The following is a 27679-nucleotide window of genomic DNA, read 5'->3' as shown; positions in this document are numbered from 1 at the left end:
TACTTGATTCTCATAGGTTTTGGCATCATTCATTTTTAAATATTTTCTTAGAGCCTTTTTCTAAATCCCAGATTAATCTAAAACACATTACAGTGATTCAGAGATGTTATCAGTTCTCCTGGGAAACCCTTGGACTGTATTTTTGATGGCCTGTGTTTCTATGGAAAAATGTTATCTCAGTGCTGATGCCATTTCTGGTATCAGCAAAGATAGCTGACCATGTCCCACGTTTGGAGTCCTGTTAAGATCCTAAAATCTGTGCCATCATTCTGGTGAAGAAGGTATTTGGGCATTGAAAGTGAAAGTGTTAGTCATTTAGTCGTGTCTGACTCTTTGGGATCCCATGGACTGCAGCCCGCCAGGCTCCTCTGTCCGTGGGATTTTCCAGGCAAGAATACTGGAGTGGGTTGCCATTGCCTTCTCCAGGGGATCTTCCTGACCCAGGGATGGATCCCAGGTCTCCTGCATTGAAGGCAGATTCTTTACTGTTTGAGCTACCAGGGAAGCCTAAAATGCCACAATTAGAAATTTCACTTCTTTGAGGGCTTCCTGTTTTCTGCTGGAAATACCAGTATTCACAGAAAGCTTTAAAACTCACTTAAACTTTTCTGTGAGTAAATTCACTTAGTTGCAGATTTTGAGGCTCAGAACACTTTGGTCACGTCATGGGGATCTAAAGGGGAGAGAAGGAAAGGATTTTTAGACTTGGGTGGAGGAAATGAAGCAGAGGTGGGACTCTTTAACTAGATAAGGCCCTAATCGCCTCATTCCTGGACTATCAGAGGAACCTTTTAGGTTTAAGTTGCTTTTCCCTCTTTGTAACTTTACCTACACAAACAGTGAAGTGTTGAGTGCTCTTAACAAACAGTGAACATACTCTTATCCAGGGAAGAACTGGCCTCAGTCCTGGCAGGAGGCGGGCTGGTTGTATGGGCTTGACTGAGGACAGCCAGATTATCCTGGACTTGCTGTCTTTACTGTTGTGCCCTGACATTTGTTATTCTGTTTGCTCGAGCGTACAAATAGATGTTCTGCCCGAGCCTCAACACATGCTGTTGCATCGAACTGAGTTTGGAGTGTTTGCTGTTTAAGGTGGAGACTATTTCGGAGAGTGATGAGAATTGTGTTTTATTAACAGGGAAGCCTGGGGCTGGGGTCATGGCAATGATGGGGTACTTTATTCCTCCTTTTGGAAGGGTTGGACCAGAAAGAAGGTAATAACTGAAGATGATAAAGTTTTCCTTTGGGTATATTGCAAGTCATAAATCACATATGATTTTAGTCAAAGAATATGTACATTTGTAGCATTTTTATATTGCATAAGCGAACATTTAGAGAATTCAGATACCGAATATCTTAAGCATTCTAAGGAAGAATTTGGAATTTCATGTTTTTGAACCTAGGCCCTGGAGAATTTATGAACTTTCTTAATGAAAAGCCTTTTAGCTTAGCTTCAGTTGATTAAAATCCTGAATTTCTTTTATGTCCTCAGTTCTGTGCCATATGTTGAGGGAAGTGCTGAGGTCAAGGGGAATACTTTTATGACCATAAAAAACTTGCTGTGTCCAAGTTAATATAATGATTTAAAGCCCACTCTGGGAAAGCCTCTATATTTATCATCAAATTTTTTTGTGTGTGTTGAAATTATACACTTATGGGAGTTTGCATAAAAACTCCAGAGGCTCACCTGAGATTGAGTGATTTAAAATAGATGAAGAATAAAAATGTTTATTGTAGGAAAATAGGAAAATGCATTGAGAAGAAAATAGAAAACCAGTGGCAAGCTTGGTTTTGGCACCAGCTTGACCTGTGTTTCCTAGGATAAATCTGGATTTTCGGTCTTGTCCTTGATCTCAGACTGGGCCAGTGGCTACTTTGTTCATGGGCAGGCAACCAACCACCTTGCTCTAAATGCTGAGCTTCTCACAAGTAAGGGGGCTCAGGCTCTGGGAGTTTTCTCTCAAAACTAATTGTCTTTAGTTAGGGGAACAGACAGGTCTTAGCTGGTGAAGGCATTGGTTCCTGAATATTTTACTTTCTAGGCTGTTAGAATACTTGAGATGGATGAGAAGTGGGTATGCCCAGGAGGGAACCACCCTTCACAGAGGGACTGCTGTACTTTAGGCTTTGTGATTTTGGTTTACAGGGACCTCTTTAATCCTCATCAGAACTTGGTTTTGCAGGTCAGAAGTTTTGCAGGTAAGGTAACAGCATGAAAAAAGTGTGAAAGTGTTAGTTGCTCAATTGTGTCTAACTCTTTTCAATCCCGTGGACTGTAGCCTGCCAGGCTCCTCTGTCCATAGAATTCTTCAGGCAAGAAGACTGGAGTGGGTTGACATTTCCTTCTTCAGGGGTATCCTGACTCGGGTATCAAACCTGTGTACCCTGATTCAGCAGGAAGATTCTTTAGCACTGAGCTACCTGGAAAACCCAGGGAACTGCATATCAGAGTTTAAATCCATGTTCACCAACCTAAGTCAGTTAAGCAAGAAATCCTTACTGACTGAAGATTTAATAGTGAATAAAATAGAATTCCAGCCCTCATGGAACTTTTTGAATGACATGGGGACAGTAGTCTGTGCTACCCATGTGTCTTGGATCTTAATCAAGTGTTATCTCCATTGCTATCTTCTTATTTTAGCCCTAACTGAAAAATCTGAATTTCTTACTGAGTTTAATTAAAATTGTCTTTAAATGATACCTGTATTTGGAATCTCAACTTATTCATTTATTGTCTAAGTCAGCACTGTATAATTCTAGATGTCTAATTTTCAGAATTAAGATGATAATTGAAAACTCCATTCTTGACCAAAATTCCTAACACCAGTTTATTTTCTTGTAGTTTTTTAAAAAGTGCAACATAGGCAAAATTCTAGTAAGCAATAGTTTTAATTTTTTGTGTCAGAGATTTTGTTGTATGTACTTCCTAGTATAGTTTCATTACTTTTTTCCATCATTAAAATTCTAAGTTTTATTTTATTGCATGGTTAAGACTTTATTACGAAAATAGGTTCTTACGGTCATTACTTATTGATACTTAAATACAGATTAGGTGAAATCTTAGGAAATATACATTACCTTTTTCTTCCTGCTTTTGATCATCATTACAGATAAACTTATAATTTTATTTAAGCTGCTTTTAATATTGGGGAATTATAAATTCACTGTTTAGTCAGAAACCCAAATACTGTTTCATTACACATGGGTATCAGTGGGTGATAATATAATATTGTTGATTCTGTGTCAACAAGCTATTGAGTTTCACATTATAACATGAAGTGATGACATTTATAGAGCCTGGAAGTGATTTGGAGACCCATAAATGCTATTTAAGCCCAGGCATAGCAAACCAGGGCCAAAGGACTTCTGGTTTAACAGATAACCTGCTGGTGAGGCACGTCCTAAAGTTCTTCTTGCTCAGTCTGCTAAAATCACTATAGTAGAGGAGACACAGGAAATTTTATATCATTCTACCATGCAAGTCTTTACAAATGTAATAGATCCTATTTTATGGTTTCCCAACTTACCAATACACGTTTACCTTTGACTCCTATACGGAAACTAACTTCATGCATATGTTGCAAATCACTTATAATAAAAATTACAAATTTTTAAAAAACTGTTTGTATTGAGGAATAACCGATTAACAATGTTGTGATAGTTTCAGGCGAACAGCAAGGGACTCTACCATTCATAAACATGTATCCATTACCCTCACACTTCCCTGTGATCCAGCATGTACTATAAGATTGAGCAGAGATCCGTGTGCTATAAAATTACAAATTTTGATTTGTGGAATCAGATATTCTCTTGCAGCTTCCTTCCCCCCCCCCTCTTTTTTTTTTTTTTGTGGGGGAGGGTACAGAGTATTCCAGAGTAATGCTGTATATAAATAGTTTGTATAATATGGGTCGAGGTCGGGGGAAGGGGGAAGTTCCATCGTTTATTGAATTAGCAGAGAATGACCCAGACATATAAAGAGGCTCTCAGGGATTTGGGGTTGGCTTCTAAAGAGTCTTTTGGACTCTCAAGAGAGTCAATATGGAAGATAATTTTTCCATTGGTAGTTAGATTGGAAGAAAAATGGCGGGATCCATTATAAAAGTACACAGATCATCATGATCTCAAGGCTTTATCAATCTTTTGGAAATCAACTTTACTCACATATTCTAATGCATCTCATATCATTTGTTTATTGATTTGGGTACTAGGCTCTGGGATTACAGAGGTATTTATTCCTGCTTTTAGGAGCTCACACTTTAGAAGTATGTGCTGTTCTTGGTAGAATCATAATAAATTCCTATCACCTTGCTATCACTCTTCTTTTGGTCTCTTAATCTCATTTACTTTTTCTGTTCTTTATTTTTCATATATATATATCAGGTCATGGTGGGAGAATTCTGAGCTTCTTATGAAACCCTTTCTGAGATATAAGGTGACTAGAAGGGAAAAAAGATCAGTGTTTGTGTAAACACTATAATAAGCCCCACCATAAGCCTCACAGTGATCAATATTTCTGGCCAGAGTTGTCATTAGACTTGCTTATTGATGTGTAAGCATTGGTTGCTTCAGAGTAAATTGCATGCATATATATACAATTATATATATTATACATTATATATATACAACTATACTTAATCTCCACTTTCCGAAAATGTACACATTTCAAGTGAGAGCCTAAGAGTTCCTAGCAAGAAATTTGTGACCTATAAACCCACTTAGCAATTACAACCAGTTCAACCTGGATTTGGGCCACTGTTAAAGAAGAGTGAGTTACCATTTTGTACCACTGAGGTTAGGGTACAATGCTAGGCCTCATTACATTTAGTGTTTGGACACTGATATTGGTTGACTTTGCTATCTCTCCTTTCCTCCCCCTCTCTCTTCTTTTTCTTCCTCTTTTCTCTTTCTTTCCTCTATTTCTGCCTCTTTTATCCCTTTTCATGTCTTGAGAGCATATTGGTGTAACTATTGTGAATGGTCAAGAACTAAATAGCATAGAGTGAGGGGCTAAGTACAGCAAAGGTTTTGTTAAATAAAAACAAGGGGAAAGTGTACAGCTTAGAAGAATATAGCCATTATTTTGTAATAACCATTTATTTGTTGGTTGAGCTGGGTTTTTGTTGCTGCGTGCGGGCTTTCTCTAGTTGCAGAGAGCAGGGCCTGTTCTTCCCTGTGGCACTTGGGCTTCTCGTTGCGGTGGCTTCTCTTGTTGTGGAGTGTGGGCTCTAGGGCATGCGGGCTTCAGTAGTTGTGGCACACGGGCTCACTGTGGCATACAGGGCTTAGTTGCTTCATGGCGTGTTGGATCTTCCCGGCTCAGGGATCAAGCCGGGTCCCCTACACTCACAGGTGGGTTCTTATCCACGGTACCGTCAGGGAAGTCCTCTAATAACGTTGAGTGTAAGCTATAAAAATTTGATTCACTATATTGAACACCTGAAACAGTATTATTATTAACTTACATTAATAATAAAAATTAAAAAAAAATAAGATCAGAACAAGAAAGTGTTTGTATGATTCAGTCCAGAAGACCTATTTTATAGTTACAAATGATTTGCCCTGTGACTGTAGAGAATCACCAAATCCATCAATTGGGAGTCAATTTCTTCTTCTCCTGCTATTGTCATAATTTCCAGTATCAAGCCATTGATCATTTGATAACCTGTGATCTAATTTACTTAAGCTGACCAAAACAGCAATGATGCCTGTAGCTTTAACACACATGTACTGATTTGACTTATGATTCAACACTTGAGACTAATTAATGAGAGAAACCCTGGTTTGGTGCTATTTATAAACTCTGCGTTCAGACTGGGAGTGGGTCTATCACACCCTCTAAAAACCTTAAGCAGGATAGCGGTTTGCCTGGATCTGTGTAGTCCCTTATTTCTCATAAGTGTGTGATTTTCCTTTTTAGTTTTTGATCCCATTGAACTGTTTTCCCATAATTTATATTGCTAATCAGTAAGCCATGTAGGAACACTTTGGGCAGCTGAGGTTGGAAATCAGCTCTTAAATGGGGGTGATTTATAGTTTTTGTACAAGTCATGTTAAGACATTGTGTTGAAGGGTGCTGGACTCTTTCCCTATGGGGTTGGATTCACTGGGTTCTTATTAACCAGAGCAGGGAGACTATCTTCTTTGGTTTGGATAGTGTTCTTTCAGCATCCTATGCATGTAGCTTTTTGGCTATCAGATAACCAGTTAGTTCCTAGGTGGGGAGTGGGGACAAAGTTCTTGGCTTAGTTTGCTCCCAGGTGGAGTATGCGTCCCTCTGTAGGAACCTCAGTGACTCAGCTGCTAAAGAAAACACGGCATGGATTATACGAGAAAATACAGGAAAGACTAGAACAAACACAAATCACACACAAATCAGTGTCTGGTACTGGCTGGCAGGAAGTTTTCATTGCTGAGTGTTCTTGGTCAAAATAGCTTCTTTTGAATGTTTTAGGCAGTCAGGTGATTGTCAATTTATATCTTTATTTATTTATTTATTTATAAGTGTGGCAAGGTGAGGAGAGGATGTTTGAGAAAGGATATATATATATATATATATATATACTTTTATATATATATATAATTTTGTTCTAATAATTACACAGATGGGAAAAGGTTGCCCCAGAAGCAGGTGTGTTTATGACTTGTTTTTCACAGCAGTGATCCTTTCCATTAGTGAAGAACAACTGCCTGAGGACTTCAGATTTTGGCTTTTTTTTTTTTTTCCTGTGACTCCCCTCACCCTTGAATGGGTAAGCATGTGGACACCTCATAGAGCACTCCAGGACTGAACAGGCTTTCCTGGAACTGGGATTCTTTATCACATTTCAAGGTGCTGGTACTAGTAGCTGGGGCATGATATTGCCCAACCCCAGGCCCTCTTATTGGTGGGTGGGAGGGAGTATGATTGTCATTTAAGAAATTCTATTATCTTTAGGAGGGAAGAATTTCTTATAGGGGTTTTCTTAGATGATCTCTTTCATGTGGGGTGAGACATTTTGAGCTCTGAATGTCCAAGCCGCTTAGGTGTTCTAAGTTATCCTCAACTGGGGGTTGTACCACCATTCTCAAGGGTGTTTGGACGTGTATGTCACATGACAGGGGATGGGCACTCTTGGCATTCCACTTGTCAGGGGCCAAGGACAGTAGACATTTGTGCTTTGCCCAGCGCAGTTGAATAATTTCTGCACCCTACGTTCCCATCACGTTCCTGTCAAGAGTCCCTGGGACGTGTGATCTTATTTATAATTCAGTGCAGTGCTGATGGACAGTCTGATTGTAGGGCTAAGAGGTACTTAAGGAAAAAGAAGTGGTGTGGAAGAGATGAGGGTAAAGGAGAACGGCTGGTAGCTAGTGTTTAAACAAACTGGGGGAGGAATAGCTCAGTTAGAAAAGGTGGAAACGTAACTTCCCACTTCCCAGAATTGAGAGGCTTCTCTGATAGTGTATCATGTTATTCTGCTGCCCTTTGATCATTGAAAAGACACTTTAAAAATTATTAAATCTTTCAGCAGTCTTTATAACCCGCTATCTCCCGAGGACTGGCTCAACTCCACGTGCTGGGTGCTCAGACACATCCATTCAGCTTGGAAAAGACAGAACACTAGACGGCCTTGGGTGGCCCCTGTGGAAACTGCTGGCCATCTGCCATGTGCTGGAGTGCTTTGGATCAGCTGTGGGCAACTGGAAGGGCTGCAGCGTGAGCCCATGCCTACCAGAGCCTCTGAATGAACCACCCACTGCCTTGCTCACCAAGCTCACCCAAGTCTGCTGCACCCAGAGCTCCACAGGAGATGCTCAAACACAGTTCTGTCTCAGTCTCTGTGGGGTCCCGGGGTCCCGGTGTGTACAAGGTTTGTTTGACCCTCTCAGCATCTCTGGCGGGAATGGGGTTTGATTCTAAACACCAGTTCAGCTCTGGGCAAGGTTCTGAGGAGCCCAAGGCCTTCTCGTGGCCAAATCTGTATCTTCATTCAGATATGCATCCACCCAGAGAAGCTTTTAGTTTTAATAGTTACTGAAGTGAAAGTGAAAGTGTTAGTCGCTCAATTGTGTCCGACTCTTCGTGACCCCATGGACTGTAGCCCACCAGGCTCCTTTGTCCATGGAATTCTCCAGGCAAGAATAGTGGAGTGGGTTGCCATGCCCTTCTCCAGGGGATCTTTCTGACCCAGGGATCAAACCCAGGTCTCCTGCATGACAGGCAGATTCTTTACAGTCTGAGCTACCAGGGAAGCCCAATAGAGTTACTGGCAGTAAAGATTTCTTAGTTTTCTCACTCTCAACCCATTTGACCATGTCTTGACATTCAAGGCCCTTTCTTCTCCATCACCCAGTGTGGTTGTCCCCCATGTTTGAAGAGGTTCCCGCGCTTGGGCTTTGGAGGCCTGCTCATTAGACTTCACGCAAGCTGGGCCTCCTTCAAGTTGTTTGGACCCTACACAGAGCCTGGCCTCTCCGTCGTCCACCCAAGTCCTGGTCTTTCTTTCACACAGGCCCAGTGCAGTCTTTTCTCCTTTGAGATGCCTTCTCTCATCACACCATCTTATGGTGCTCATTTTTTCCTCCATGAGACCAATTGGTTCTTACTGTCTCTGGTGCTTATTTGGAACCAAATCATCTACTGTCATATGGCACAGCTTTGGGGTCATACTACCTGCCGTGTGAATCCCTGCTTCTCCATCTACCAGTTGTGAGATTTGGTCAAGCCTCAGTTTTCTCATCTATGAAATGGGGCTATAATACTATCTCATAGTATTATAGCAGTATTATCTCATAGTTGTGAGGATAAGTGAGGTCATCTATGGGAAACATTTAAAATACTGTTGGCACTTAAGTAAATTATGAGTGATTGAAAACTGTCATTTGTTTTGTGGGATGTGAGATAAAGAGTAGAATATAGGCCCTGGATCTGAATCATTTTCTGCAAAAATTCATTTTTCTGCAAAAAATTCATTTTTCGCATCTGTGGGAATTTGACTGATGTCTCTGAGGTGCAAGTTCTCCTACTAAGGAAATAGAACTCTTACTTCATTTAGTTCTAAAAGAATCTAATGGATGTGTATAAAGATTTTTATATCATCTGACACATAGTAGGTGCTCAACAAATAGCAGCTATTGTTGTTACATGGCTATGTAAATTATAATGCATAAGTAACTTTTGTTCCCAATAAATTTGTAAGTTCTGTATAAGAAAGATCATCGCTTATCATTCTTTGTTTTTTCCACAAACCTTAAAGTCTTGCACACAGCAGGTATAATTTTTTTTGTGGCTTTTTAAAATCTGACATCATATTCTTTTGGTCTTTTTTTAAAAAAGAAACTGCATTTAAATAATGTGTGTACATAATCACTCATCAACGGGCTTTGTGGTTTTCCCTCAAAGCCTTTGACTTTTTGAAATATACTTTTTGCTTTGTTTTTCATTTTTAAAAAGACTTCATTGAATTTGTTACAATATTACTTCAGTTTTATGTTCCGGTTTTTTGGTCATGAGGCATGTGGAATCTTAACTCCCTGATCAGGAGTCAAACCCACACCCTCTGCATTGGAAGGTGAAGTCTTAACCACTGGACCACCAGGGAAGTCCCTTGAAATATCCTCTTAATACCAATATCATTTCCCTCTATCAAAACATCAGGGCTCTGAAACAATTGGGGGAAGCAGTCAACTCAGTTTGTTTGTAAACTGGATTTTAAAAAAAAATAATCTGGCCACTTATTTGGCACCCTGTTCTGAAAACCAGGCAGCTAAAATGTTGCACAGGAAGAGGAGTGTAAACAGGTTGGCTTGCTGTACCTGTCCTGTTCCATTTCCATCAATTGAGTGGGCTGTCCCACTAGTTGACATTAGGCAGGGCAAGGTCACCAGGCAATTTGTTACCCTTGGGTGTCAGGGCTGCAGTGTCAAGTTTGGAAATTAGCGAGTGACTTTAAATCTTCCAAAGGGGACAGGCCTTGTTGCTATGGATAAGGTGTGAAAATCGTAGTAAACCATCACCAGTTTATAAACATCACAAATATGTTTGTCTGCACCAAGGGAGTAAAATTAAGTGCCAAGAAAGTAAAGTAAAAATTATGGGTGAATTGAGAAGTGTATTTGAGTTCAGTGAAGGTAGGATTATTAAAATGCCACATAGTGTTACATGTTTTTAAAAAGAGCACATGTACCTCCTCAGGTAGACCAAAAGTGTCTGAATAGAACAGCATGTGTTATAGGATCGAGTAGGAAAATAGGATTTGCCATAGAAATTACCTTACTCTGTTAACTTTGGACAAAGTTCTATTGACTACAACTTGCCCTTTTCTTCTAAGAAGAGAATTCATGAGAGGAAAAAGAAACTGTTAGGAAAGAGCAAAAGAATGAAACATTAATATGGTAATATTTTTCTCTTTCTTAAAAAACTTTTAGATAGTCCTCCTTTATTTCAGATTAAACCAGGTTTCATTTTTCTTTCTATAGATTTAAGATAGTAAGTTTCAATTAAAAGACATTGTTTGCCTTGATGGTTTTATGAATCTCTTGCCTGTAATGATCCCAAGAGACTGACTTTTACAAAGAGAAATCCTCATTTCCTGGTAAATATGTGTTTACTGTCTCATGTGCCTAGCACTGTGCTCAGAGGCTGCGAAGGATACAGAAGAGGTGCTCTCAGTTCTGTGCTCTGCCCCTTCGGGAAAAACAAACTTCTTTCCTCCTTGAGGCATTATCTGTTACTCTAGTATCTTATCTTAAAACATTCTTAGCCCAACACTTAAACCAGGAAGCTCTATGGCTATTTATGAAGAAAGGATTACTCATGTTTTTCTCCAGCTTGGAGCTCTGTAAGGTTAAAAAACAGGTTTATTCCTATGTCCACTATAATTTTGCTTGAAGAGATTGAAACTTTTTTATTTCCCTGCATTGCTTTTTTTAAAAAAGAAATTTTATTGAAATATAGTTGATTTGTAATGTGTTAATTTCTACTGTATAGCAAAGTGGTTCAGTTATACATATATATATACATTCTTTTCATATTCTTTTCCATTATTTTTATCACAGTACATATTCCCTTTGTAATATTAATAGAATGGATGACAGTTTTCTAACAATGGTGGAGCATTTGGTTGGTAAGTTACCACTCAGCAATGATAGAGTACTCATTTGCTTTTCTTGAGAGGTGTTTCCAAATAATAGTCATTTGGGACTTATAGCAGACATGGAAGTTGACATTGAAAAGATGAACTTGACGAATTATCATGGATCTATTGCTAAATTGAGTGAATTGGGCCTCATATATTTAGATGATTGAGCATTTGGGAGGTCAAATGTGAAAAATACGAACTAGAAAGGGTTACTTAATTGCAAAACTTTCTCTATCAATTAAAAAAATTTTAATGTGTGATATTAAATAATTGCCTTTTAAGTGCTTAAGAAATTAATCTTGTGTATCTAGTTTGTATTCTTTTCATGATGTGCTTAACTTCATATTTTAGCAAAAACAAAGAACAACCTCAACATTTGACTTGTAATAAAAGTTGCTTAAATGAAAAAAGAAGAAAAGGTTGATTAAGAAATAACTATATGTATGTATATATATATTTAAAACAGGCAATACTGAGAATTTGCTTCAGTATGCTCGGTTTCTAAATGTATGATTTTTCTAGCAATAGGAAACTCTTTGTAAGTCGACTGACCTTCAGACAGCTACACTTTTTCAACCAGAAATTATTAGATGCTAAGGGAAACAAATGTACTGAATTTACAAATGTATTATGTTGGATTACTAACAATAGACCTAATTGATAAAAGTGATTTAATATATGTTGTGTTAATAGCTAAACCTCCAAAGCCTCTAATCTCTCATGGAAATATTGCTTTGTAGAACAAAATCCAATGAGAAGTTCTGGGATTCCAGAGTGAATTTGTACATTCCTTAGGGGCATTTTTGCAAGGGAGGTTGTTGTGTTTTAAAGGTAGTTGATAAGAGACCTGCACCACCAACCCCAGACCTGCACTACCAACCACCATCATGCATTAGTCTATAGAAGGTATTTGGGTGTACGTATTCCTGTACCACTCGGTACCACCATTTAGTCAAGGAAAGTTTCTGACCATTTGCAGCATACATTATAAATCAGGATGTCACTACCAGACAATCAGATTTGAACATTCCATGAACAAAGTAGCCTATATCCCCTACGAATAGATCACTTAACTATGTTTATGTCATGCTGTTGATATGCCTGCCTTTACACAAGACAGGATAGCACGTTGCTTATTTATTTTGGGAGGAGGTAACTGATCTGTATATTTACTTAATTTCAGGTTAGTTAGTCAAACATTGAAATGGATAATTTAGCATGATTGCTTAAATACATGGGGAAAGTGTAATTATTCTTTCAACCCCCCAAATTATTCCTCTACCAACATGGGCTTGTGAAAGAATAAATTCTGAGTCTCCTCCAAGTTGGGCTGATGTTGGCTGCTCTCTTAAAAAAAAAAAAATGATAATGATACAGCACATAATGTATAGGGAGGTCACTGGTCAGGTGTTTGGGAAAACTCTGAGCACCTCCAACTGCCAGATGAGTCCCCCAGGGAGAAGTAGGAAAGCTGCAGGATATACTGGTTGAATTTAATGAATTTCTTTAAGTTATAGTCTCTTTCTGGTATCACTAGGGGTATCACTGCCACTTGGAAATGTGGCAACTTTGATGCCAAGTTTGTACACTCAAGATTGGCTGCAGAGATTTTTTTTTGTTTTTTGGACTGTTTATTGGTGGAGAAGAGCTGTACCTGACATCTTACAAATAAGTTAAACAAAAAGCCAAGATGTTGGTCTGTATCTAAGAACAAAGAACCATAAACTGCTGTACATGATTTAGTAATAAAAAGGGACTTAAAAAAACTGTAGAGTGTGAAACTGAAAAAAAATAGCACTCTCACACATATGAAAAAATGACTCATGATGTTATTAATCAGAGATAGTTACCCGTAGCATTCTGGTCTTTTCTGTGCTTTTTTTCTATTTGTTTTGGTAAAATTTTGTCCCCTTGTCTTTGTTACATTATATTGTAAATATTTCTCCAAATCATTTAGTTCTTCACAAGTATTTTAATGAGCTCCTAATATATAGATGCAGATACAAGAAAGTTTAATCATTTTCACATTAGACATTTAGGAGGCTTGCAATTTCATTTATCATAAATAATACTAAGATGAAAAATCTCCACACATAAATTTTTAAATTCTCTGCCTCATTCCTTAAGGCATAATAAAAGACCTAGAAGCTTGTTAAAGTGTAGAAGTAAAGGTATTAAATTAAAGAAGTATTAAATTTAAATTAAAGAATAAGTGCTTTTAAAAATCAGGATAACTGTTGTCAAATTGATTTCCAGATTTCTTACATCAAGGTGCCTTCTAGTTAGCTGTGTGTGAAAGTGACCTTCCTGCAAATCCCAAAACAATATAATCATAAAAATGTTGTATAAGTAATTTATATCCTTTGATTACTAATTAGTGGAATACTTTTTTATTTCATCAAAAATCTGTATTTCTTTGAAGTATCTGTGTGGATAACGTTTTAAGCTGGCTTTCTCTTGCTTGTGATTACAGTATGTCGCAGTAACGAGTTTCAGTGTCAGCCTGGGTCGTGTATTCCTGCGTCCTGGCGGTGTGATGGGACCCGAGACTGTCCAAACGGCGCGGATGAAACCGACTGCCGTAAGTGAAGAGGGACGGGGCTCAGTGCTGCTCTGAGTGACAGAAGTGATTTCAGCTGTAACAAAGACAAAGAGTTGTGACTTTAATAATAGTTTGTACTGAGCTCCAGTCTGCAGCGTTAAAGTGGCATTAAGAATTCAGACCCTTTTGAGGAAGAGGTTCAGTTCACATCAGTTTGTGTCTCATCCAAACACCTTGGTAGGGAACCAACTTTCTGAGTTGTTTTCTGAAGCATATAAGCGATTATTTCATATTATTCAATCTGCAAAATTTGTGCACTAACAAGAACAAAAAAATAATGTCTGTACTGCTGTGATTTGTAATTCAGGGAGTCTGTTTTCATAAACAGGATGTAGTAGATGTAGTAGGATGTAGAGGAACTTGTGTGAATTACTATAAGGAGGTCACAGAAGTGGCTAGTGCAGTTTATGTTTTAAAAAATTATAGTTAAAAACATGATATAGACACCAAATTTAACTTTTTAACTTACAAGTAATTTTGAAAATCATTTTCCATGTATTTATTCATTTAGTTCTGTCCATAGTATTCTGAAGTAGGTTTCAGATGAGGAAACTGAGGCTAAGTTTCCTACTAAACTTAGAGTTTAGTAGAAGCTAAGTTACCTACTAAAGGCTTCCTACTTGGTGTATTAATCCCAACCCTTATATCCATTTTTCTCCCACCTTGTACCATAGGAGATCCATCACACTATTGCAGTTTCATTCATTTTGATGGGTGAATAGGTGATGATTATAACCCCAAAACCAAGAAGGCAAGTGAAAATTTGAGTTGTTTGCCATCCTTTGGCACAACAGAACAAACTTTGGTGTATTGTTTGGATGACAATGCACTTTGAGAATGGGAGAAGTGTGGGGCATGAGGCTATGAGGTACTTCTCAAATTTTCATGGATCACCTGGGGAGCTTGTTAAAGTGTAGGTTTTAATTCCTCATGCTTGAGGTGGGATCTGAGATTCTGCGTTCTGGAAGCTCCCAGGAAATGCTGATGTTGCTAGTCTGGAAACCACACTTTGAGTAAGGGAATAGTTCTATTTGTAGAGACATGATCATGTGTTATTTATTTGCCTCGTGGGCTTGCTGAGTTCATTTTAGGTTAAACACTAGGAGCAGGAAGTTAAGAAGAGTGTATTCTGATATAAAGGAATAGCAGTTACACCCACAGATTTGTCAGTGTCTCATAAGTAAAGTAAGTAAGTAAAGTCACTCCGTCGTGTCTGACTCTTTGCGACCCCACGAACTGTAGCCTACAAGGCTCCTCTGTCCATGGGATTTTCCAGGCAAGAGTATTGGAGTGGGTTGCCATTTCCTTCTCCAGGGGATCTTCCTGACCCAGGGATCAAACCCGGGTCTCCAGCATTGCAGACAGACGCTTTTACCATCTGAGCCACAATGATAATAGCAACATACCAATGACAATAGTGATTGCAACTAATTTGCGTGGCACTTTCACATATGCTAGGGCTTCCCCAGTGGGTCAGAAGGTAAAGAATCTGCCTGCAATTCAGAATACCTGGGTTCGATCCCTGGGTCAGGAAGATCCCCTGGAGAAGGGAATGGCAACCTACTTCAGATTTCTTGTCTGGAGAAGTGTAATTAAAATTTAAATTTAATATTGTTTGGTCATAACTGCATATGTGTGTTTTTGTATGTATGTATGCTATTTGTTTTATTCTCTGGAATTTTGTATCTCTTTGGATCATCATTTTGTTGTAATACCATCGAGATTATTTGACAGTGAACACTGGCTAAGGTCCAGAGGCGCTAAAGTTTTTTTATATTTGCTATCAAATGTATTGAGCAGTAGTTAACATACTTCCTCTAAAAGGAGTATTGCTTGTTGGTATAATAAGGTGGATGTTTGACACAATGAGTTCTTTTCTGGTTTATTTTAGCCACCAGTAGTTGCCATTCCAACCAGTTCCTGTGTCCGAATGAACAGTTCTGTATCCCTAGCAGCTGGGTGTGTGATGGGGAAGATGACTGCAATGATGGTGCAGATGAACGTCGGCATTGCCGTAAGTGCTTGTAGAGGAGTCTTGTTTTGGCCCTTTGGCCACCTTAAATTCTAACCTTTACAAATAAAAAACATGGTGAAATGATTCTTTGTAAATGAAAGAAAAGTTGGGCCTTGAAGGACAAGGAAACCTGTGCCAGCCTTCTCACCCAGGGGTTGAATGATACTGAAAGTGTGAATGTGCTAAAGATTTATCGGTACATCCCTGTGATTTAGATTTAATTCAGGTTGTGTTTCATTTAATTTAATTCAGGTTATGTTACACTTAAGAGTGAAACAAAACACTTTTTGGTGTCTATATGTGAGGGTCTTCATTTGTCTGGCAGTTGGATGTTTTGGCTGCAAAGAATGAAAAATGTAACTCAAACAATTTAAGCAAAAAGGGAATTTATTATCCACACAACAAGTATAAATGTAGCATTGTTCCAGGATTGACTAGAAGATAATGGAAAATCTCAGTTCCTTGAATTAATAACATCATCCAATTTTCTTCCACTGTTCTGCCCTGCTGTCTTTTTAGCCTGTTAGGTTTTCATGATTGCATGAAAGCTGTAGAAGTCTTGAATTTTACATTCCCATAATTCACGTTTCAATATCTAGAAGAGAAAGCATCAACATCTTGATGGATTGAGATGGAGAGAAGATACGAGGCTGTGATGAACCTCCTCTAGCTCTTGACCTCAGGTGTCCTCTGGAAGTATCCAGCTCTGATTACTGTGTAGCATTCATCTTTGAACTTCCCCACATTCTGTTTCATTACACGCACATCCCACAAATCAGTGGACATCTATCATCACTCTGTGTTGGTTTTGAGATAGCCACGATCCTGTTGGCATTTTCTCATAGTCATTGCCCACAAAGATCAAAGACGAAATGGATGTTTTGACGAGTACTTCATGTGGGAATTTGTTTAGTTGTTAAGTGACTAGCAATGGAGATGCTATGGGCTTCAGTGGGTTCTGGGTGTATTTATAAAAAAAAATGGAATTTAGTCCAGGAATTTTGAGGCCAGCATGGAGTATGAACTCTTCTCAGTTGGGCCACTAGATACCTTCTTTTGAGTAAAGTAATGGAAATTCTCAATACTCATGAGTTTAACTTTGGTGTAAAGGTAAAATGTTGACTGTATTAAACAATCTGTTAGGACTTGTCAGTGCTGGTCATATTGCCATCCAGCAACAAAGAGATGGTGGTCCTTGGGACGAAGTGGTTAAGAAGAAACCAGTGAAATCTGCAGAACTGTGAAAGGTGGTGGTGTGGTGGTGACAGATTGCAGTCTTGAGGAAGGTACAGATAGGGGCTGACCAAGGCCAAATGGGAACATGGCATATCTAAATCAGGTCCAGCTATGAATCAGGATTTAAGGTAGATTAGTACAATGGGAGTGGGGGCATGGTTCAAAAGTACTGAAAGGAGGAAGGAAAAGTACCAGAGATAGTGGGGAGCAGGAAGAAATCCCTGTTTCTAGGAATTTGTCTGGGCTCTGATATTCTCTGGCCTCTTAAAGGTCCTAGAGGAAAAGGGTGACCTCTGTGCTTGATTGTGAAGCTCTGGAGAGCAGTGACTATGCTTTATTCAGCTTCTATCCCTAAGGCTTGCTATTCTGTGTCATAGGGAGTAAGTTCTTGATAAATGGACACTGAATGAATGAATGACTGGTTATTTATCTTCTGGCTCCATATGCCATTTGGTTCCATTTCCCCTTGCTGCTGGCACTGAGTAGGAAGAAAGCTGAGCTGTAGATTGTGATGCAGTGTGTGGTGGATGACCTGTTGCTAATACTACATAGAGGGGATGGGAACTACCAAGGGCCACTGCTCGGGGAGATTCTATAATTTGTAAGCAATGCTCCATACTATTGTAAATGGGTATGGATTTCATAAGGTAACTCTTACATTGTAAAGTTTGTGTTGTGTTTTCATCAGATCCTATTTCCCCCAAATGCTTCTCTTTTTATGTGGATAATTAAAAAGTCCCATCATATTTCCTATATCAAACTCACAGAATAGAATTCACATGAAACAACCATCCATTTGATTTTGTCTGATTTATCCAGAGACAAATTTGATAAACTACTGATGTTCTGCCTTCACCTACCATAATCACCTACCATTTAAGCTAGCTTAAATGTCTGTTTATAAAACTGTTTATAAAATGTCTGTTTATAAAATATCTGTTTATAAAACAGTGTAGAAAGCTTATAAAATAAGTTTTCTCTAAGACTGTAAAGAAAAATATCACTTACATTCCTGATATTCAGAAATAATTACTTGTTTACCCTTTGGTATATTTCCTTCTGAGGGGAACTTTTGTTGTTATTCAGTCGCTAAGTTGTGTCCGACTCTGTGATCCCATGGACTGTAGCATGCCAGTCTTCCACATCCTTCACTATCTCCTTGAGTTTTCTCTAACTTTTGTCCATTGAATCAATGATTCTATCGAACCATCTCATCCTCTGTTGCCCCTTTCTCCTCCTGCCTTCAATCTTTCCCAGCATCGGGGCCTTTTCCAATGAGTCGGCTCTTTGCATCAGGTGGCCAAAGTACTGGAGCCTTAGCTTCAGTATCAGTCCTTCAGTAAATATTCAGGGTTGATTTCCTTTAGGATTCACTGGTTTGATCTCCTTGCCAGGGGGACCTTGATTAATACCTATACTTGCAAAATTCTTGTTTCATCCATCCTTTTTACTGTGTAGGTTTTCAAACTATATTGTATTCTCAACACATGTTGATAATATAATTGTCTACACTCACAGACTTGAGTGTTTTGGGTATTTTGATAGGATGCTTGTCCTAACAGCCTTGCTTTCACAGTGTGAGAAGTCTACCTCAGGGTAGCCAGGTGCTCCACCTTGTGACCCTGTGACTTTTATCTTCAGTGTATGGGTTACTTGCCTTTACTTTTAAATTTCCTCATTCATATATTTGTTAATGTTGTCACATTTGTTAATTGATCTGTGTTCTTCAGTAATTATAAAGTCATATTTTTTCCCTTTCACAGCTGGGATAACATGCTCAAGCCGGCAGTTTACCTGTGAGAATGGTGAATGTATCCCAGGGGAGTTCAGATGCGACCATTCCGTAGACTGCTTAGATGGAACTGATGAGAAAAACTGCCGTGAGTTCCTTAAAGTCTTTGCCCTGTATTTAGTTTCACCTTTGTCCCTTTGGCATTTTAATCAATTTGTTGATGGATAAAAATGCCTACAATATGCCTCTTGTTATTGAAATCTCTTGGCAGATTCTTTTGTGGATTAGAGGTGATGTTCTGATAGGAGTGTATTTTTAGCAAGACATTCTGAATGTGTCCTGTCTTAGCACATTAAGTTTCTGTATGTCTTGAAGTCAGAAACTTTTAACTTTATTTTTTTTTGACTTGTTTTTCTTTCTTTCTTTCTTTTTTTAAATAAACTTTAACATAGAGTCACAAAAAGTCAGTGAGTACAAAACCCAGTTTGATCAATTTTAACTTTTATTACATTACCATGGTAAGCTTCTAGGTCAAATGTCTTTGGCCAATAAGAGTTTTTCTGTTCCTGTGGACTCAGTGGTTTGTTTGCCTTTGGAAATGTGTTACATTTTGAAAATGCCTTTCTGTAATGGAAGAATGTATCAGTTTGTAACTGATCACCACAAGATAAAGCATACAAATCACAGTGTTCTGCATATAACGAATATTTAATTAGTACCATAAGCAAAATAAGAAAGTGAAATCATAGTGCGTAATTTACTTCTTACAAATGAGTAAAGAGTAATCTGCCTCTCTTGAGATTTATATAGAATTTTTAGAATATGAGAAGATACTAATTATTCTGTTGTGTCCTTCCTCTGGTCCATCTAACTCTGTCAGAGTTAGACATACCCATTTTCTCTCAAAGCCCTTATAAGTCTATCATTTCATACATTTTTCCAGAGCTTCCTTGAGTTTTTATGTCTTTTCTCCTGGCATTCCTCCTGGTATACTGCATTTTAAGCTTCACGGAGTTATTTAATATTTCATATTCTAATAATCAGTGGATAGGTTTTGCACCTTAGAAATCTTGATCATAAGCTTCTTGGTTATTATGTCTTCAACTAAAAAATTAAGTTTTAGTCTATTCTCCTGAGGCAACTTTTTTATTGTTTGATCATTTTGATATGATTTTAGTTCTCTGGACTGTCCCTAAGTTCTTTCCTTTGGTAGGCTGTATGAGAAGCGTACACTTTCCAGTATGGCACCATGCCTGGAGTGGGAGCTAACAAACTGGTTATGAGCAAATTGTTCATATTTACTGTACTGTACAAGCTGTGCTCTTGATGGAAGAAATACTGGTATGTATGCCAGATCCATGCTGCAGCCTCACTATCACCACACAGTGCATTAAAACAAAACAAAAAACTTCTCCAATGCTTTCTTCCCTTGTATGTTACTTTGCTTTGAGAGGAGGCTCTGCTATTTGTCTTTATGTCTCTATTTCCTAGCAGTTTCTGGTATAGTTCTGTTGTAATTTTCAACTTACACGTTTTCTTTTGAAAGAGATTATGTTGCCTCTAGTTTGGATCTTCTTTAACTTGAGAAAATTTATGGAAAATTTAGACTTAATTTAATACTGGCAGTTTTAGAGACAGCAGTGTATGTCTGGAGGTCACAAATAGTCCAGAATCAAGGGCTCCCCTTTGAGTACTTTGTAAAGCAAACAATAAATCCTTTATGGTGGCAAGTGAAGAAAATATTTTTCATTAAGAATAGAGACAAATCATACATTATATTTTGCAGTATTGTGTAAACTTCAAAGTGTTATGTAAATTCCAGTGGTTACTCTTATTAGGCCGCTCACTGGGAACAATAGCACCAGTATTATAGTACTGTCTTAGGAATAAAGTAACTGAACCAGCAAGGACAGAGTGGCTTGTTCAAGGGTAAGTGGTGTGTGTCAGGGCTAGAGCTCAGCTCGTCCTCTGGTCCAAGTCTGGTGATTGCTGTTCATGAAGGACTTTATTTACAGAAGGAGGAAGTCCTACCTTGTGCAAGAACAAAACAGGTGACCTGTGCCACTGGCCTGCATCTTTATCCCTTATTTACGAATGGATAAAAAATGAATGCTTTATTGCCAATGCAATGGGGCTTGCGGAAATGCTATTTTAGGTAAAATAAAAGGCAGCCAAAACACTGTTTGGATTTATTCCATGTGAATACCCTGCAGCCAAGTCTCAAGTCACCGATACAACTGCCTCATGACTTTGCCAATGAACCTTCTGGAAAAAAAGCTGGAAGGGTTCAGGTAGCTCTTATAGGAATGAAGGAAAGGAAGTGAGTTTTGTAAAATATCTGGGCTGGAGTTCGTAATCAAGATTTGTTTATATTTTTTTTAAGTACATACAAATAATTGTCGAACTAGAGTTAAAGCTCATTGTTTCTGGAATCATACAAGTTATGAATCCTTCAGGGTTCACGGCCCTAAAGTGAATCTCACCATGTAAGGGGGTTTTATGATGAGATTTCTTTCTTCCTATTTTTCTCTACCTCGTTTATTTATTGCTACATGTTATTTAAGGACTAGTATAAAAGAAATTTAACAAATCAGAGGAAATGAAAAAAGAATCCTTGTACTTCCTTGTTAGTGCTTTGATCTCCTGGCCATATAAGAAGGAAAGGAATGACCTGGATCAAAGTGTTTAATAAGTGCCAGCATGCAGGGGGCAGGATTGGCCTTATTTTATTTTCCCTCTTTGTTTGGAGATCCTGTGGGAAGTGAGAGGGCATCAACCACTATCTTATTCAGTTTTCATGTCAGTACTGCAAGGTACTTTACAGAGATCCTTAAAGATCATCAAGAGGTAAAGGTGGATGAACCAAGGTGTTAACCTAGGTCTAAATCCTATGCCCATGCCCTTGGAATGTTTTTCTTTTGTGTAAGATGTTATAGAACATTTTGCCTCCAGATTACATAGCTATTTTATTTTTAAAATGATACATTCAAAGCTTTTTATTATGGAAAGTTTTAAACATAATCAAAAGCAGGGTGATTGCATCAGCTTATAGCTAATTTTGTCTTACCTATATCTCCTTGTTTTTCTTTCTATTATTTTGAAGCAGTTCTCAGATATCATACAGTTTTGTCTTTAGGTAATTCAATATCTAATTGCTAACACATAAGGAAGGACTATCAGCTCTGCGTGCGTATTCCATCGTGTACAACTCTTTGTGACTCTGTGGACTGTAGCCCACCAGGCTCCTTCATCCATGTCCATGGGATTTCCCAGGCAAGAATACTGGAGTGGTTTGCCATTTCCTACTCCAGGGGATCTTCCCGAACCAGTGATAGAAGCCGCGTTTCCCACATCTCCTGCATTGAGAGGCAGGTGGCCACTGCACCACCTGGGAAGCAAGTAATCAGATATCCATCCAGTTTTTAAAAGTTCTCCAATTGGCTTATTATTTTTTATTTGAAATAAAAGCCCAAAGAAAATTTATATTTTCTTTAAACGGAGTTTCCCATATTTTTATTTATTTTTTTGCTCATTGCACTCTCTAATGTTTTTGAACTGCCCCGGAACTGTACTTCCTGGAAATTGGTAGTTAGATCTAAAGTAAGTTTCTTCAGTCTTAAAAATAATGACATTCGGGTCCAATAACCATGGTGGGGAGCTGTCTCGTGCATTGTAGGATGGCTCTCAGTATCCCTCTAGTGGCCTCTGTCCACTCGAAGCCAGTAGCACCTCCCAGTTGTGAGAACCAAAAAGTGTTTCCAAACAGTGTCAAATGTCCTCTGGGAGCAGAATTCCCTTCCCCTGCTCTGTCTGAAGACAGCACTATCTAGGTACTTGTATAGTGGCGAGGATGTGTGTGTCTGTATGTGTGTAAGGGCAACAGCGCTTTGTATATAAAGGTATGTATTTCCGTCAGGAGGCATCTAATGCCTAACTGTCCCTTTGTGAGGTTAGCAGCAATTAATGGTCATGTTGAGATCCATTTAGTCATAGGGGTACTTAGCTACTTTAAACATCACTTCAAATATATAGCAGCTGTTTATTAGTTGTTTTAAATGAGAATGTTCCCACATGATGGAGGATTAAGTGAGGTTTTGCCAGAAATCATTTTTGTGACACTTTGTTCTATTGTTTCTGCAGTCATGATGCATAGAAAAATTACTTATGGACAGACAGAATCAGTTTATGAATATGGCTTTGTCTATTTCTCAGGAATAAGATTGTCTGTAGGAATGAGTCTTCTAGGCCCTAGAAACACTTAAATATAGTGATGGATGTTAGAAAATTGCCAAGAAGGACTTATTTCTTTTCTACAAATATTTGAAAGGATCAGGAAACTTGACTCTGTAGTTCATAGTCCTGCCTGTCAGCTCAGACCCCTAGGGATATAGTTCTTACTCCTTCAAACTTTTAAGGTCAAGATCTTGAGCTGTGTCCATTCCAGGCACTCTTTTTACAGAACAAAGAGTGGTGTGTAAAGGTCCACTCAGGTAGGCAGGGAGAAGGGAGGGGAAAGAATGAGGGAGATGATGAGGAAGGCAAGGGTATGAAGGTCCCACTTAAAGGATTATCCTTGAAATAAATTGTTTCTTATTATATTTGATCTTTTTGTCTGCTGTGTTCCTGTATGCATAAGGCACAGATATTTATGCCTGCTGTTTGGGAACTTTCTGAACGTGTGTGTGTGTGTGTCTGTGTGTGCTCGCACACGTGCGTGCATGCACTCACGTTTGTGTATAGCTGTGAAATAGGAAAGTTCATTTTCCCTAAGTTATTTTGCTCTTCATGCTGGCAACCTGTAAAGTGGCACTTTCTATTAAACAGCTTATTAATTATTATTTTTTAAGGAACAGAGATTCAAAACTGCCATCTATGTTACTTTTAATGAGATTAGCATCAAGGGAAACCCACTCACTGAGTCCAAGATAAACATCAGAACAGTACAGCAATTATGGGTCATTCAATCATGGGTCATGCACTGACTTTTGGTTGTTCAAAAATAGTATAATTTTTTCTAGTGAAGTAAACAGATTATTTCATTTTTATCAAGTGCCATATTAGCATGTTTTTGGTGTGAGTAAAACTACTGCTAATTATCATTGGTTTGCAGCCTTCTCTTTTATTACTTAGGAATGCCAAAGAAAGGGTCAAATCCCTGTTACAATGAAGGCTTTCTTGCTGGTAATCAGCAGTTTGGTCTGCCTGCCACTGGGGTGGCTTTGTCTCTGACGTTTTATTTCCATTGACATTCTCTTCTTTAGAATTTTGTATACTTTGGGCTTCCCAGGTGGCTCAGTGGTAGAGAATCCAGCTGCCAATACAGGAGACACAAGAAATGTGGTTCAGTCCCTGGGTGGGGAAGATCCCAGGTGTAGGAAATGGCAGCCCACTCCAGTATTCTGGAAAATTCCATAGGCTGAGGACCCTGGTGGGTTACAGTCCATGGGGTCACAAACAGTTGGACACGACTGAGCAACTGAACACTTACCTCACTTTGTATATGTCTAACTGCTGAAACTCCAACTGGGGGCATAGTTGGGGGTGGGTAGTGAAGCAGAGAGATAAGTCATTCTGTGAACAGTGATGTCTGGTGACAGACATGTTCATCAAATTCAGCCTTACTTTTACTATTCTCTCTACTGAAGGCGAGAAGGAAGAAGCAGAGAGACTGAGCCTATCTTACAAATCCCATCATAGATGTACCTTTTTTTTTTTTTTTTTTTTTAAGATTCTCACAGTTTCAGATAGGATTCAGAACCCTGATTTCTTGAGGAAAGAGAAAAATCTCCTATTTAGTCTTCATCTTGCAAGCACATTATAAATATCTCTCATCTCTTAAAAGATGTTAAGATCTGTCTCAGCTGTTACATAGAGTTGATTTTAATAACTGTCTCCATTTCCTCTTTCTTCCTTGAACTCACTGAAAACTGTCCACCCCCATCCTCCCAAAAACAGTCTTTTTTAAAAAAAATTGTTTATTATTTTTTAATAGAAGGATAATAGCTTTACAGAATTTTGTTGTTTTCTGTCAAGCCTCAACATGAATCAGCCATAGGTATATATATGTACACAGGTATACAAAAACATTCTTGAAAATGTCACTAATGACCTCCATTTTGCTAAACCCAATGGTTCTTGTTTGAACATCACCTTATCAGAGAGAGCTACTCCTCACTGTCACTCTTTCTCATTTATTTTAATGTCTGTCCTCCTACTCTCCTAAATAAATAAAAAATGTTCTATGAGAGCAAAGATTTTATGAAGTTCATCACTTTCTCTCTAGTACTTAGCATGTGTATGTAGTCGCTCAGTTGTGTCCGACTCTTTGCAACCCCATGGACTGTAGCCCACTACACTCCTCTGTTCATGGAATTCTCTAGGCAAGAATACTGGAGTGGGTAGTCATTCCCTTCTCCAGGAGATCTTCCCAACCCAGGAGATGGGTCTCCTGCATCTCAGGCAGATTCTTTATCATCTGAGCCACCATGAAATATTTTTAAAAAGCTGTGCTACTTATAATTTCACTTATAACCTCTTTATCCAATTCTTATCATGGTGTCTAGAAAGATGGATTTCAATAAATATATGTTGCATTATTCCTTGGAACAATTTGAGGCACAATTTTCCATTCTGTTTCTCAGATATTCAAACACCAGGGCTCATGTGAGATTTTTATTATTTTAAAAATTCATACTTTGTCACTCTTTATCTCGTTTGCAGATTTTGGTGATAGCTCTATGTAGGAGAAGAAGGTACTGCAGATCCAAAATCTTTGCAGCAGGCCTCTTGGGTGCTTTTTAAAATTTAGGTCTGAGATCAGTTCAGCACGAACTGAGATCAGGTAGGGATTTAGGACTTAGGATCTAGTAGTTTAAAGAAACTAGGTAAGTTAATGTCTTCCCTTTTTTTGCTTCAGGTTCCTGAAAAGCTGCTCATACTAAACTTGATGTTAGTCCAATTTTAGTAGCCCTTAGGAAGATCATATATACTTTCTCTTTCCAAGGTACTGAATTGCTATTTCCATTTTATAAATATTATTATATGTATGCTTTTCATTGAAAGATGCTTCTAATTATTTTTGGAAAGAGGCAGGAAATGCTTCTCTGTTGCCCGCTTGCATTCCCTAGTCCATGACGACTGTTACTTCAGGGACTGAATTTAACTGACACAGGAGGCAGGAGGTGGGCCAGGGAGGGAAGTAGGCTGGTCCTCTGCCACTTTGTGGTCTGTTTTTGGTTTTTGACGTAGATGTGTTTTTTTTAAACTTTTCATTTTATATTAGAGTATAGCTGCTCAACAAGGTTGTGATAATTTCAGGCGGACAGTGAAGCGACTCAGTCATACATATACATGTGTCCATTCTCCCCCAAAGTCCCTGATGTGGAGCATGTTTCAAGTCTTTATTGAATCTGTTACAATATTGCTTCTGTTTTATGTTTTGGTTTTTTGGCCATGAGACATAGAAATCTTAGCTCCCTACCAGGGATCAAACACACACCCCCTACATTGGAAGGCCAAGTCTTAACCACTAGACCACCAGGGAAGTCACTGTGGTCTGTTTTTTCGGTATGGACTCTCTTGTTTGTCCTGGTACTCTTGAAAAGCTGTTTCTTAGCATAGTGTTTCTTGGAATTCCTAAATTATATCAGATTGAAGTCCTTAGTAGAATATAAAATAATCTGCCGAAATTTAGATTCGACCTCACTTCTCCAGACTTACCAACGTGAAATGAGAAACTGAATGGAAAAAAAAAACAACAAAAACTTTTTTCTTGGGTTGCTTCTTCTCTTTCTTTTCATATGATTTTTTTTAAGTTTATCTATTCCTTTTTATTCAATTTCATTCTTTTTCCCATAATTTCCTCTTCCTATTACTCTGAAGTCTGTAAGTACTAGAAAATCACTATTATAGTGGTTAGGAATATGCCTCGTGGGGCCAGGTTAACTGAATTTGAATTCTAGCTCTCCAGTTTACCAGTCATAGGCCCTTTTTTTTTTTTTTTCCAAATTTTTCAACCTCCTTATACCCCAGAGAGGCACAGATATAAGATCTATGAAATGGGAATAATAGTAACTACCTCATTGGGATGTTACAAGAACAAAATAAGTTCATATGTATTGAATACTTGAACAGGCTTCTGGAACATTGTTTTCAATACATGTTTTTGATGATTATTATTGTTTTTGCTTATTTAACTTTGCGGATAGTACTTTTACTAAGTGCTGGTAGTCAAACCAGTAAACTTTTTCTGGCAAATCATTACTCTGACTGGATTATCCTGCCTCAGAACTGAACTAACAAAGTTACTTATAAAGGATGACTCTAGGACCTTGGAAAATCCCAGGTGTCTATTCAGGACTTGTATCAGTTACTTCTTGTTTTCCTTTTAATCTTGGCTTAAGCATCATAATATATCTTTAAGATACCGTCTTTTTCTTTAGAATCAGTTTGTCAAATTCTGAGCATAGAATGTATTTAGAGCCTTCCTGTGAAAATAAAGAGTAGTGCCTAATATCTGTGTCTTACTCTGCTGTGAATGATTTCCATTCGGGAAACTCTATGAGTGTCTCAAACCACCTCTTCCTCCTTGATTATGCAAACAGAGCTATAGCATGGAAATTTCTTTCTCCAAGCCAAATCATTAGCAGAGAAAACATTTAAAACACCGTCAAGTACCAATCCTACATGTATATTTGGAGACAGCTCCCTATTTCGAGGAGCAAACCTGGACATGAATCATTTTGAAAATTGGAGGAAGGAAGGGAGATGGAAGATGATGTTCTTGCATTTTTTGTATTAGGTTAACTTTAGCAATCTGGGGCTTAGTTAATAGGTACTTGTCAATCTTTACATTAAAACAAAACTTACAAGGATGATATTCTCTGATATTCTTATACAGTATCTTCTCTCTTACTATCCTTCCCCCTTTACTTGAAGTCCTGTAGGACATTTCAGCTACATGATGGATTTGT

General features: G+C 38.3%; 1 protein-coding gene across 2 annotated transcripts in view; it reads left to right on the top strand.

Moving 5' to 3' along the window:
* LRP2 (LDL receptor related protein 2) overlaps nt 1–27679 on the top strand; it is a 187097-nt gene that overhangs the window by 21135 nt on the left and 138283 nt on the right. For both annotated transcript variants that reach the window (XM_065931701.1, XM_065931700.1), the window contains exons 2-4: nt 13597–13704; nt 15617–15739; nt 18739–18855. In XM_065931701.1, coding sequence (XP_065787773.1) covers nt 13597–13704; nt 15617–15739; nt 18739–18855 — 348 coding nt within the window. The remainder of the gene's footprint in view (nt 1–13596; nt 13705–15616; nt 15740–18738; nt 18856–27679) is intronic.

This window comes from Muntiacus reevesi, chromosome 3, assembly GCF_963930625.1.
Source record: "Muntiacus reevesi chromosome 3, mMunRee1.1, whole genome shotgun sequence".
Taxonomy (NCBI): domain Eukaryota; kingdom Metazoa; phylum Chordata; class Mammalia; order Artiodactyla; family Cervidae; genus Muntiacus; species Muntiacus reevesi.
Note: the sequence above shows the minus strand (reverse complement) of the source record. Positions and strands in the feature narration are given on the sequence as shown.